Below are 13,803 nucleotides of genomic sequence, written 5' to 3'. Positions count from 1 at the left end.
TAAAAGCTATAGTGACAAGTAAGGTCATTTTCTCACAGACATACAGTCTGACTTCTGGAACAATAAGAGAAGATGCATTTTTAAGCCACCTTTGCACTGTCTTGGCTTCAGGTGTCTGTGTCCAGTTCTGTTGGCTTGTGAACTGTTTTGAAGCCTTGAATGTGTCACTTTGACCATCCCCATCTCATTTTTTCCCCCATTTTTAACACACAATGATTAACTACATGACAAGAAAAGGTGGATCTGACTCGAAGACTTTATGCACTAACCACAAAGAAATCCATTTCTACAGAGATTTTTTTCAGTGCAAATATCTCATTTAAGACTATACAGGTCTGTGTTACTCAAATCAATGTGGTGTTTCCCTGAGCTAGTGTTTTTGGTTGAAAATTCCTTCTGCGTCTCCATGGAGCCACAGCAGACAAGTTAATCAAATTTTGAAAACCACTTTGCATGATTTATGCTTTATAAAATGATGTTGCTACAGACTCCTCACATTTTCCTTTGCTGAATGTTCCAGTGCATCTTTGCAAACCACCTAGCTGAAATTCCTTTACAGCCAGAAGGAACAGAAGGAGCTATTATAGGGAGCTTTTTCAGTGTACACATGAACCATTTCTCTATGTCTTAAAGAGCCCTATCAGGTCTTGACTCTTATGTTTCATACTCTGAATCTCTGACAGTTGGTCAGTTATCAAGAGATTTTGCCCCAAAGCAAGTGTGCCGCCAGGAAGTGTTGCAGGATAGAAAAAAACAGTGAGCAGTGAGTGAAAACTGAGTCAGCAGCTCATTTTAAACACATTCTCCTTAAGCAGGCGAGTCTAAGATTAAACTAAATGTGTTTTGTTTTTTATCAGGTGAAACTAACCAAGATTTTGCAGATTTTTAAAATTTTTTTCACATTCCAACATTTTTTTCTATATTTCATGTGATTATAGCAAAACATAGCAAACGAAATGATAACTTTAAAGGGAAAAATTGTCCGTTGAAGCCTCCAACTGACTTTGTGGTTGTTTCATTTGGCCTTCATGCTGTTACAGTTGCTGTGCCTTAAGGGAAATTCATCATGTGCTTCATTTGCTAGACAACTCGGTACACTTTGTTTGCTGTGTCTGTTGCATATTCATGCTAATTCAGGACCTTCAGCTGCTTCTGAAACCAGGAAGGAGACGATGACAGAAATCAGCCTGATCTGTGAGGAGAATCTGCTTGATACCATCTTTCATGCCTGTGACACCCAGCGCAGAGGTACGCCCACACATTCAAACCCAACAGTTAATGACAAGGTCACGCATTAGACATCCACTCGTCTGAATATGGAAATAGTGATGAATTGTAGCTTGTCCTTGAGTGTTTTTATGTTGAGGGCTGATGTGATTCCCCTCAGATTCCTACAGTTTCTTTTCTATCTTTCTCGTGTGCCTCCTATCATTGGCAACACTGATCTTCCTAATTTAATTCTCTTTAATTTGTCTCCAGTTCTGTCTAATCTTTGAATTGATTTGTGTCACATTTTTAATGTTTTTCTGGAGATATTCTGTGTTTTCTAAGCATGGTAAATATTTTTCTTGGGGGGAATCATATTGGGCAGCACAAATATAGGCTATTGGATATTTAAAACTGTAGAAAACAGGTGGTAATTGTTTATTTTTGGATTTTTTTCCCCGTTCATAGTTCTCCCTTATTCCATCCACAGTTTAACCATTTTGAATTCTCCTAATTTGGATTTCATGATAACCGAGGTTGCAGTCTATTCTTCTGTTTGTGCTATTCAGGTGGTTGTCTGCCTTCGTCTATGTTGACTTGAAACTAATTCACACCATGACATTTCAATTAGAAGATTAAATGCAAATAACTGCACTGGTCTTTAAAAAAATCCTAAAATAGGATTCAGCTTTTGGTTTCCGATTGAGCTTTTTTGGAAGATTTTCTGTTACAACGAAAATATTGCTTTTAAAATGTAGAAGATATCCAACTTAACTGTTTTATTGTTTAGGAACAGAGTATGGAGACATGTGAAAATAGTCAACACACTGTTTGGAGCTGTTAGAAGAATGCAGGTTGTTGACTTTGAGTGAAAAATGTGCTCAAGGCCTCTCTAACATACATAGCTTGACATAAGCTTTCTTTCCATCAGACATAAACAAAACCTAAAACCCCTATCAGAAAAAATGTTTGTCATAATGGTTATCAGTTGTCATTGTTAACCACATTTTCTTCATCAGTTGCTGTGCGTATTCTCATAAAAAGGGGCCATATTACACATAGTTTGACTCATATCCTGCACAAAATGAACCGATTGCTTGCCTCTTTAGTCACAAGGTTCTTTTCATGGATATATGCACTGCAAATGATAAAAGACAAAATGCTGGTAGAAAACTGTTAATTGTGTGAGTTGATGTATTTATTTTGCGCCTTGGTCCACTCTAATACTGCCTCTTATTTCTGACATGACAGATGCGAACTAGCGCTCTTAAATTTGAAACGTGATTCTCAGCAAGTGCATTTAGATTTGACATTGTCCCAGAATGATGGACATGTGGAAATCACCTAGTTTATACCCAAATCAAAGGGAAATTAAGGTTATTGATGGCTAAGTACAACTAAAAGTTTAAAAAAAGGGGGGGGGGGGTTGGCAATTCTTCTGCAACTTGATGGCAACACCTTTGACCAATCACACTTGAAGCACTTTTTGCACTTACTAAAGGTTTTTCCTTATGTCTGAATTCTTGCTTGTGTTGTACGTCGCTTTGGACAAAAGCGTCTGCTAAATGAAATTGTAGAATTGTAAGTAACAGACTAATGCGTTTTAACCTGTGCTTAATTAGCTACATTGCTAGCTGTGTAAAACTGATTTTGCATCAAATCAGGACCAAGTATAAAGACATACTTATGTGTTTTCTGCAACAACAACTAAATACATGTAGATTTCTGTGGCAATGCACCACAGACCGTTTGTGCTATTGTAAATTCACAGCTTTGTTGGACAACATAACTAACATACAGCTCAACAAGTTAGCAGATATAATGTATTTCCTCAACTGAGAATCTGCATTGCTCAGAACATGATCAGAAAAAGAGCTGGTGAAAGGGTGGTGCTTCATACAACCGATTTTTATGTAAATCTCTGAACAGAAAATGCAGACTTCAGGCTCAACATACCTCGCTAAGCCATTAATTTTGTTTTTAAATACACCCCTCAGGTTCAGTAAATTGCTTTCTCCTACCACTGTCCTTAAAAAGCTAAAGGAAATGTAGAAACATGTATGCAAATAAGATAAGAGATAGGATGAGTGTTATTAATCCCAGTGAGGAAATTTGCAATGTTACACCAGTAAAGAGGATAGAGTAAATATGTAATGAACATCAGTGGAAAACTAAAAATAAACAAAAACATTCATAGGCGCTGATTCTTCCAGTAAGAGTAATAAAATGTCCAAATAAAGCACACATTGCCACCAGTAATGGGGAAATAAACAACTAAAATAAATCAGAAGGTAAAGAAAAATGTAACCAGGAGCAAGTAGTGGACACTGTCCTTCAGATTGAATGCATTTTGTGTCAAAGCAGAAAAATGTTTCACTTTTTCAGCTCCTATTCAGAAACACTGCACAGAAACGTGTGAAAGCAACTCTACCAAAAAAAAAGTTAACTCTGTCGCCATGGTTACTCCTTCTGCTGCCTACACCTATGACCACTATTTGTCACTGCCTGTCTGGGGGTGTTCAGATGAAGAAAATTCTGTTGTTGAAAATGGACAAGAATGTTGCGAGGAAGTGAACAGTGTCTACAAAATCATGATCACCAAAAAAAGCAAACACATCCCCACACCGCTGTTTGTGTTTTAACAGGGTCCAATCTCTAATCTTTCTAGGTAAAGTGTACGTTTCTCATATCGTGGATTATCTGCGACACACGACCAGTCGCAGCTCAGAAGACAGCGGATTGGAGGAACTCTGCAACATGCTGGACCCAGAACACAAAGACGTTTCCATTGACCTGGACACGTACCATGCTGTCATGAAGGAGTGGATCGACGACTGCCGCAACAACGGGTACTCCATATTTAGAAATAAGAACACCAGGGTTTTGTATGGTTAGCTGCAGTGTCAGTTTTGGGCAAGAAAACAAATATTTTATACAAATGGTATAAGATATTGCCTAACGTCTTAGATTAATTGGTTGCTGGAAAGGACACAAGATTTAATCTGTCTTTTTTAAATCTCGTGCTTTTGAAACTTTCATAATGAAACTGGTGCGGTTTTAAAGGTGGAATATTTTTTAAGTAGAGTCATGGAAACTACACCATTTCCTGCAGTGACTCATGACTGGATTTCACTTTGATTTTTCATGTTTTTGAGAACCTTTCTTCCTTTTCTATGTGGGCTAACTTTCTGATCTGCATTGTGACTAAATGCTTTGCTAAATTGGCTCAGTTTATTTTTCCGTTGCACCGTTTCCAGCCTCATTAACATGGCCCAAGAAGTTAAGGACATTGTGTTTCTTTGTAGCCTGTCAGAGAAGAGCCAGTCACATTTTCTGTTTGAGTTATACAAGTAGCTGATGTGTAGGCGGGTTGTGAATCAGACCAGACATTACTGGTGAGATTTTATTTACCCCAGGTTTTAGCAGAATTTAACAGAATGTCATTTTGTCTCCCTCACCTCTGCTTTGTGTAGACAGATAGTTCTGCTTTTACTCCCAGTGTAACCATTTAAAAATGACACTAATTCAGGAATTTTAGTTAACTCACTGAACATCAAACCATGGTAGATGTGGAAGACATCTGCTCTTTAAGACAAAATTACACAATTTATCAGAGTCAGAAACTGTAAAAACTGGGGGGGAATGTGATATTTTTGCGTTTCAGATTATCCAAAATCTAAGCTTAACACTTTTTTTAAATTTCATTTAGACAACTGAATTTACATTTCTCAATTAAAATTTTGCTGAAAATAAGTCATTTCTATTCACAAGATTCAGTAGAAAGTATGAAATTCTGCACTCCTCCACATTTGGCTTGGCTTTGAATAATGGTCACATGACAAATTCTGGGATTTTTTTTGCTGAACTGCAGGTAGTGTTTATACAGAGCAGATAACAGTCGAGCATGGAAACAAATTAAAAATGTAAATTGTAAAATATTGTATTTTATATAATGTATTTTCCCCATTATTGGTAATTATTGGAAAAATACTGTACATGTTGAATCTGGGTATTTTTTCAGTTTCTGGAAAATAATTTTAAAAAACGTTACCGTTTCTCTTTTATGATTCATGCTGCAAAAATAATCAAATTTTCTGAGTTCTCTCTACTTGAGTAAAAATGTAACAGAAACAAACCAAAAAAAAAATACTGCTTGGAATTCAGAGAGTTAATAATTCATTAGTTTTTGTCTTCTGCGGTTTATTAAATTTTAACAACGCTGAGAGAGACATTGCATCTGAATCCGAGTTCATAAGTCGGCAAGGAATGTCTGTTTTGTGATGCTGCACCTTGTTCTGAACATATTTCATGAACACGCACTGATACAACTTTCAAATGAGAAAGAAATCTCTCTTTTCTTTGCTGCCAGTGTCTGTTTGAGGGTGAGTTTTAGATTGTGCTGAGAGCTGCCAGTTATCAAAAATTAAACCGATCCAACATTTTTTCAAGAGTCCAGAATTATCATGGAGTAGTTCCGTGAAAAAGATCTCGAAAGTAACTTATTTTTCTGCATTTTAAAACTTTGATTTCTCTCTCTTACCTCAGGGAAGAGCCGGGAGACGACGTCACTCAGGACTCAGTGAAGTTCAGAGACAGCCTGTCTGGTAAATGTCCATATTATCACTCATATATTTGCTTTTCATTTCTTTTTTGTGTCATGAATGCATCCAGTCTGAGCTGTAATCATGCATTTTGTTTATTTAAGCCAAGAGGTCGATGCTGTTTAATATGACGTCTGGAAGCTTGGAGGCCTTTGGAGGGGAGGCGTCCAGAGCAGAATTGTAAGTGAGGCATGAAATATTGAGTTTTGTTTGCATTTGAATAAATCAGCTGTGCTGTTGGCTGAATTTATATTTGTGAGCACCCACATGTGCCTTTGATCGATAAAGCTAAGTTGCATTACGTCTGTATGCTTATTTATGCTTATATATGTACTTTTTCTACTTTATCTTGTATGAGATTGTAGATATGCAACTGATGTTTTTGCACACTGTAAATTTTCTACACTGTATGTTTTACATATTACAGCTATCTTTATCATCTCTTCTAGTACAAGAAATGTTTTGTATTGTCAGATTTTGATTCTTGACTGTAGTGTGTTGTTGCTGCTGTCAAAAAGTAATTTCCTGCAAATGTTCAGTAAGTTATCAATTTCTGTTTTCCTTTAGTGAAACATCAGAGCTGGTGTACTGTGTTGCCGACCTCCAGATGAGCAACCAGAAACTCCAAGAGGAGGTGAGGAAGCTGAAGCAGGTAGTGGAGGGGATGGAGGAGAGCAACCAGAAGCTAGCGGAGGAAAATGAGGAGCTACATGTTCAGGCCAGAGTGTAAGATGCTCTTGCAAATACGATGCATGCAAATACACTGGAAATTGTATTTTATGTACATGTATTCATGCCTGTTTGTCCTCTAACAGTAACCAGCAGCTTGCACAGAAGGAAAAGATGCTGAAGGAGGAGGTGGAGGAGATGAAAGCGACTCTGAGCTGCACAGAGGAAGGCAGAGCTCGAGCCTCCGCACACAGCAAACATGTGGTAAAGTCCAGTAACTGAAAAATTGAACCATGCCTTGCTTTTTTTTTTCTATTGTGTTGCATTGCCAGAGTTTTCTAGGAAGATTTTTCTCCTGTCTAAAGAAGTTTATGTGAATCTTATACTCAACTGACTGCTTTGACTTGTAGTTTGGATAAGTTTCAGTTGTCAACGAAAGTTTACATGCACTTGGAAAGGCCATTTATGCCAGCTGTGTTATGCCTGTATGTGTATTTATGCTACGTAACATGTTGCATGAGATTTTAGATATGCAAGTCATGGTTTGCACACTGCATATTTTCTGTTCTGTAAATTTTGCAGATTACATGTCACTGTAATTCTTATCAGTTGTTGTAAATCTTCAGTAGGTTTTAGTACTTCTGTGAATAGGTTATGAGCCAAAAGGCTTTATGTTCAGGCATATAATAGCAGTCTTGCATTCCCAGTGACTCCTATAACTCTTTATTTTCTGTGATGGAATCCAGAATCTTTATAAGCATTCTTCTGGAAATATGACAACATTTTCAGGTTCAAAAATACATGTAGAGTAATGCTGATATTTGGTTAAGTATCTTTTGACTATTTTTAACTCAGTTGAACGCCTTTGGTATCTGTCCACAAGCTTCTGGTTGAATCTTTGACCCGCCTCTTGACCGAATTGGTTCAGTTCAGAAAAAAAATGTTTGCTTTCTTCATCACAGTCTTCAAATTTTTAGTTGGGGTTAAAGTCAGAGCTTTGGAAAGGTGTGTTTAAAATCTTTTATTCTAGCCTGATTTAACCATTTATTTCCATTTTCAGAAGAGCTGTAGTACATTTTTCAAGGAACCAAAATGCTTGATTGTTCTTTGTGACAAAGATGCATGTTTTTCAGTGATCACATACTAGAAGTTTAAAAGTTATAGGTGTCATTGGAAACTCCACACTGTAATGATATACAGGTCTTGTATGTATACTTTGGTTTGCAACTGTATGTTTTCCAACTGAATACAGGCCTGGATTTTGGATTCCCAAGACTGATTACAAATCTCACTAGAGTTTAGTGTTTGAACTTTTAAATTTTTAAAAAGTTGTGTGAATTTAGCGCGAACCAGAAGTTCAATCACCAGAACAGTCAACAAATGAGACTGAAAAGACAATTAAAGCAATTATTAAATTAAATTGTATGTCCAAGCACTCAGTATGTAACAAAGCAGAAAAAAGGATGGGATATGTGCATTATATTGATTGATTTTCTACGTTTCAGGAGAGGGAAAACCAGAGTCTCATTGCCAAGATTGCTTCTCTTCAGGAAGAGGTACTGAACTGACATTTGGCAGAACAATCAGTGACCTGACTTCACAGGCATCCATCCAACTCACCAACAGATTATTTGTTAGAAAGTATATTTTTTGCAAGTTCGTTCATGAGAGAATGTGACCGGCTCTCCTAACTCCCATCTGACGGCTTCCTAGAACTTCAAGGTCACCATGGAGACGGACGAGCTTCAGAAGAGAATAACTGAGCTGTGTGACATTAACGCTGACCTTCAGGTACCTTTAGTGTCCGTCCACGATCATTTTTATATTTTGCTTGGTTATTACATCGCTGCCCTCTCACACACAGTGACCTCCTCTTATTCTGGTTCCCATCGCCTCAGGCCCTTTTTTCTTTCTCAAACGATGGCCTTCTAATTGAAAATCTGCCTCAGCTGTGTTAAAAATACTGTGTTAACCTTGCTGTATTCTCTTTTGTTATGTAACTGCTCTTTCCTCGTCCTCAGGTGCAGATTCACTCTTTTGATGCCGTCATTAGTGAAAAGGAAGCTGCAATACTAGAGGTCAGTGCTGAACTCGTTAAATGATCCATTTTGCTGCTGCATTGAAGCTATTTGGTGCAGCTCTGATCAGTCTTTACCTGAATTTACTTGAATACATTCAAAATTTGTGATTGCTTCACCTGCTAATTTTCACTCTAATAGACTAACGACCAGAATTACTACATCGCAGTTAAGTCGCTGTACATCCTTTCTAAGTGATTGTGCTGAATAATGGCTAGAAAAGGGTTTTTGTGAAACAATATGAAATTACAGTGAAGTTGACCTTTGGCATTTTGGATATTAAAATTATCCTACAAGACAGTTGTGTGAAGTATCTGTCTTAACCGGTGTCTTGATTCTGTTTTGCTTTTTGTAAGGTCACAGTGATTGCTTACTACCCAAATTTAATCAATTTTTCTTTGAGTTCAGTCAAAAATTGTGCCAGATTTGACTAAATTTCCTGAAAGACTCCTAAGATATCGAATAATGAGTGGCATTATGACCGAAAATGTGCTTTCTAAGTCACCAAAATGCATCAGTTCATCTTTGAGTTCACCTGAAAATTTGTGCCATACTTGACAAAATTCCTTTGAAGCATTTATGAGAATGTTGTACAAATATGCGACAATACTTTTCCTTCTCACATATGGATAAAAATCTGAATCAGAAAGCCTGTTCTTTCATTTTATGCTCTACATATTATGAAAATGGAGGTGCTGCTTCACTTCTTGTAGAGAAATTACAAATGTTAAAGGGACATTCGGTATTCAATTAGATAAACATAGAAAAATGTAATAAAAAGCTGACTGCAGAGACGGTTCACTGTAGTACTATGAATGAATTGCACAGATTTAACTAACATTGCACCAGTGTCAGCTGTAATAAGTAGTAACCTTAATTGTAGTATTGCACATTAGTAAATAACACGTGTATGAATACGTTGCGACTTGAATAGCAGCATTGAAGACTTTCTTAGCATTTGAGTTTAATATCTGGATCAAAGCAACTTGCTCTTGTTCTCTGTTACACTTCAAAACTGAAACCGATCTTGTGTCACTTGCTTCCTCCTGTAGAAGAGCCGACATATAGACGAGCTGAAAGCGGCAGTCGAAGAATACGCCTCCATCATAGAGGTCAGTACGCTGAACTTCACACTGTCATTATTTCTGTTTCTATGCATCAACACCTCCCACTAGTTTCACACAGATGCTCTTTTGCTGTTTTCAGTTTCCTGTTCGCTTTGCTTGCCTTTGCTTCATGCTAATGAGGCTATGTTGCTTGTAGCGTTTTGGGCTATGTTCATGAGTAGGTAGTATTTGTCATGTTTGATCCTTTTGTTAAATGAGATTTTGTTGGCAAATGGCAAAGAAACGTGTAATTTTAAGAGCTTGTGGAGAAAATAGAAAAGTGTATTTTCAGCAGCTTGTGAAAGAAAATGGCAAAGAAATGTTTATTTTAAGAAGTTTGTGGAGGAAAATATCAAAGAAATATGTATTTTGATTACAAAATATGAAGGCTTATATTGAGTTTAAAATGTTGACCATAAACTTTAGTGGATCTGAAACGAAGGTAAAATATCAGTATTTTTTCTGAACAAACACCTCTGAATGTCCAGCGTGTGACACATCAACGAACTTGCCAGAAGCAGTTTGGTTGTTCTGCTGTGGGAATAAACTCACCTGCTGTCTTTCCACACACAGTTCTTAAAGTTTGCTGTTGTGGAGAAAGTGTAGCTGACCTATAAATATCTGATGGGGTGGAATGAGTCATGGTTGTGTTATCTGTTGTTGACTCCAGCTGCTGAGGGTGGACAAGAGCAAACTAGAGAACCAGATGCAGATGATTCTCCCAGACCTGGCTGGGTAAGTGAAGTGAAATTTCTCTTTTTTTTTCTTTTTTTTTTTTTTTAAACCAGAGCTATCAGGTTTCGTAAGAGAAGTTACTCTAAGCCAAAACTTCATCCTACAAAACAAAACTTTCTGAATTCTAAGCAACTTCTGAGTGTTTTTACTCACTGTGCAGTCAACTTTCACTGCAATATAAAGTCTTGCACCTCTATGGAAGCAGAACAACCATGGCTAGAAGTAGAGAAAACTTTTGTTTGTCATTAGCAAAGTTATAGTCTCACAGTCAAAAAAAAAGATAAATGAAAGTTGAGTTCTTTGATTAATCATTTTACAAAAAAGGAAAAAATTCTTGGATCAACATGTGCAACATTTTTTCAAGTTGGTGTTACCAATACTGGAAAACAAAATGTCGCTCTACATAATATAGATACTTTACTACTTACAGTTCAAATTATTTCCGTTCTTGTCTCCCACATACTTGTGTAAACACAGCCTGCAGTCACGTGACTGTTGGTGGCTTCACAGTTGCATCAAAGAGTACAGATTTTTTTTAACAGCATTTCATTAGTGTAAGTAGTTTATTTTTGACAATGTTAGAGAATAAGGTGAGTTTAATGAAACATCATGATTTTAAGCATGGATTTGGTCCAGTTTTCAGTGAAACAGCACATCACACACAACTGCAGTTCAGCCAAAAACGCTCATAATTTTTGTCACATGAATGTTGGTCACAAATGAGTCATATAGCTTTACGACTGCCGTAAGGCCCAAATTTTTATAGATTTAAAAGAAGCTGGTTATTCTTGTTACTTTTTTGCAAATTATTCATGGTTTTTTTTTTTTTTGTAGCACAGTGATTTTGATGAAATTTCCTTATTCTAAGCTTTGATTTTATTAATTTGCCAACAAAAGGGAAAGTTATAGATGATGGATTCAAAGACTGTTGGAATGTTGAAAATCCTCTCTTTGGTTATGATAAATAGTGCAGTTTGGGTGGGGTTTTTTAAATTCTTCTTGAAGTGAACATGGTTCTCAAACGTGCTGGCAGCTTGTGGGATTCAGGGTTAAAAGTGATTGATTTGTATAATATAAGCTAGAATTTTGGCTCATTATCCAGGAAAAATTCTACTTGTCCAAAAATGTGAAAGCATATGGTGCTGTTACATAATAAGTGTCCACAACACCCCTTCATTTACAGCCTTGCAAAAGCACCCAGCAAAAATGTGTTAGATTTGGAAAATGTAGGCGTCCGATAAACACTGTGCTTGGTTAATGACTGTTAAATAGCTTTATTTTTAGAACATGTTTGCACCCCGCCTCAATTCATATTGTCATTATCTCTCTCAGGGCGAGTCTGTCTTTGTCGGTGGCTTACAGGATGAACCAGAGCAGTTCAGGATCCCTACAAACAGAACTGGCTCTGGCACAGTCACCACTGGAGGTCAGCACTCCCCTACTCTGTCTACTCACCTTATCTTTTATGTTTTTCTATTTTTTCCTCACTCATTCTTGTTCATATTCTCATGCTTCTGTCTCACCTGATCATTCTTTTCCCCATGTATATTCTCGTTTCTCTGTGCAATGTTTCCACTTTTTGGTTCCTGTCAGAGAATTCATGACTGCTGTAAAACATATAGACTGAACACACAGGCCTGAATGCATCTTTACACATAAAAACTGAGTCATACCAAGCAGTTGATTGTAAAGTACGGCTAGCATTAGTTGTCATGTAATCGTAGTTTATAGTCTCCGTGATCCTCAGTGCAGTTCTGAGAAGTTTCACCCCTGGAGGTGATTTAATGCACAAGATATATGGTGTTTCTCACACAATACGAAGTCCTGTCTGAACATTTGATGCAGCAATACTTTTTTCTTTTCATGGAGAACATTTCATTTGGGTTCACATCAACATGTGCAGCCAATTGTTTAAGAAGCTGATAAGGGTTTGTTTAAAGTATATATGCATACACACACATACAGGCAAAAGTATATAAATAGAATTTGGGTTTGTTGATTGTCTGCGTGTTTACATGCTGCTGTTCCAAGTAATTTCTTGTGAGGGATTAATAAAGTATTATTCTGTTCTAAATGAAGGATAGTAATTGAAAGAAAAGGGAGATACTAATACTAATTTAAGAATATAATGGTAATAATGACAAGAAGAAAATGGGAGTAGGGAAAAAAGCAAGAAAGAAAATTAAGGAGATGAGAAAGAAAGAATGGAAAAAAAATTCAATGTATAAATACATTTAAAAGAAACTGTAAAACAGACAGGTTTCCTTTTTAAGAATATATGTGGATATATGCACACATATACGTATATACATGAAAAGTAACAAGAAAAAAGTAAGTAAATAGAAAATTAATAGAGTATTAACAATATACAGCAATATTCTTGAGAATTTGTATTTATATCGATTGCCCTCCTCTACAGACTCCCCATGGAGTCGACCATTTATGCACTACGATGAGCTACGCCTCCCCGCTGGACGAGACTCTGGACAGAGAAGTTCTGCTGATGCTACAGGGACCGACTCCTGAACACATGGCTCTGGAGTTCAAGAACCTCTTAAATAAAATGGTAATCTGTAATATATAGCGTCTTTTATCGTAATGTTGACTGATTCTAAATGTCACTTTGTTCCAGTCAATACAAACTAGAATACAATTAGCTGTAGGTTATGTTAAAAACCAAATGTTTAACTTGAATTGTGTTGTTTGGCAGTGGATTTTATTGTTTCATTAACTTCAAATGGAACGTACTAAAGGATAAATAAAATTATAGCAGTTTGCCTTCACTGTAAGGTGATTAGTATTTACATTTGAGTCTCCACTTCGGCTCACATTAAAGAGCCAATATGGCAAAAATCCATTTGCACTGTATTTTTTAGGTCTCTAAAATGTGAAGGTGTAAAATAAAAGCTGTGAGATGGCCCCCAAATTTACAAGCTGGTCAGAATTATGTTCATTTTCTATATAAAGAACCAATAGACTTGGAGTTAAATTTTTACAGTCCACATGTTATTGCTGCTTCTACTAATACTAAAATGCCTCAGCCACCAGCAAAGCACACCAAATGTTCTTCTGTTGGTTGTGAAGGTGAACACAAGTCTTCATGCACTGCCAGCATCTGAGGAACTGAAGGATTACTTGCATTAGGATTACTAATGAAGGACCACTTGCATTGTTAATAGCAATGTCTCCAGAACAACATGAAAACATATAGTGTTAGCATGTGTGCAGCAAATGTGGCCAACGTTGATGTTGGTTTTGTAAAGCTAGGAGATGTTTAAAGATGGTGGAAACTTTAAGATGACTTTAAACCAACAACTGAGCTTCCTTGTCTCCTGTTGTGCCTCAGTTCAGCTTAAACTCAACTGCTGTTTACATCTCGCAGCTTCTCTCCTGCTTTCTGTGCTCACA

The 13,803-nt window shown here is 36.8% G+C and overlaps 1 protein-coding gene across 7 annotated transcripts in view; it reads left to right on the top strand.

The window, feature by feature from the left end:
• The window catches only part of lrmp (lymphoid-restricted membrane protein), a 51,870-nt gene that overhangs the window by 5,399 nt on the left and 32,668 nt on the right, over window positions 1-13,803 (top strand). For all 7 annotated transcript variants that reach the window (XM_022217651.2, XM_051953435.1, XM_051953423.1 and 4 more), the window contains exons 3-15: window positions 1,138-1,248; window positions 3,875-4,055; window positions 5,752-5,810; window positions 5,912-5,987; window positions 6,375-6,533; window positions 6,623-6,740; window positions 7,982-8,032; window positions 8,190-8,267; window positions 8,498-8,554; window positions 9,607-9,666; window positions 10,331-10,395; window positions 11,728-11,821; window positions 12,815-12,961. In XM_022217651.2, the coding sequence (XP_022073343.2) occupies window positions 1,138-1,248; window positions 3,875-4,055; window positions 5,752-5,810; window positions 5,912-5,987; window positions 6,375-6,533; window positions 6,623-6,740; window positions 7,982-8,032; window positions 8,190-8,267; window positions 8,498-8,554; window positions 9,607-9,666; window positions 10,331-10,395; window positions 11,728-11,821; window positions 12,815-12,961 (1,256 nt within the window). The remainder of the gene's footprint in view (window positions 1-1,137; window positions 1,249-3,874; window positions 4,056-5,751; window positions 5,811-5,911; window positions 5,988-6,374; window positions 6,534-6,622; window positions 6,741-7,981; window positions 8,033-8,189; window positions 8,268-8,497; window positions 8,555-9,606; window positions 9,667-10,330; window positions 10,396-11,727; window positions 11,822-12,814; window positions 12,962-13,803) is intronic.

This window comes from Acanthochromis polyacanthus, chromosome 1, assembly GCF_021347895.1.
Source record: "Acanthochromis polyacanthus isolate Apoly-LR-REF ecotype Palm Island chromosome 1, KAUST_Apoly_ChrSc, whole genome shotgun sequence".
In the NCBI taxonomy this organism is placed as follows: Eukaryota; Metazoa; Chordata; class Actinopteri; family Pomacentridae; genus Acanthochromis; species Acanthochromis polyacanthus.
Note: the sequence above shows the minus strand (reverse complement) of the source record. Positions and strands in the feature narration are given on the sequence as shown.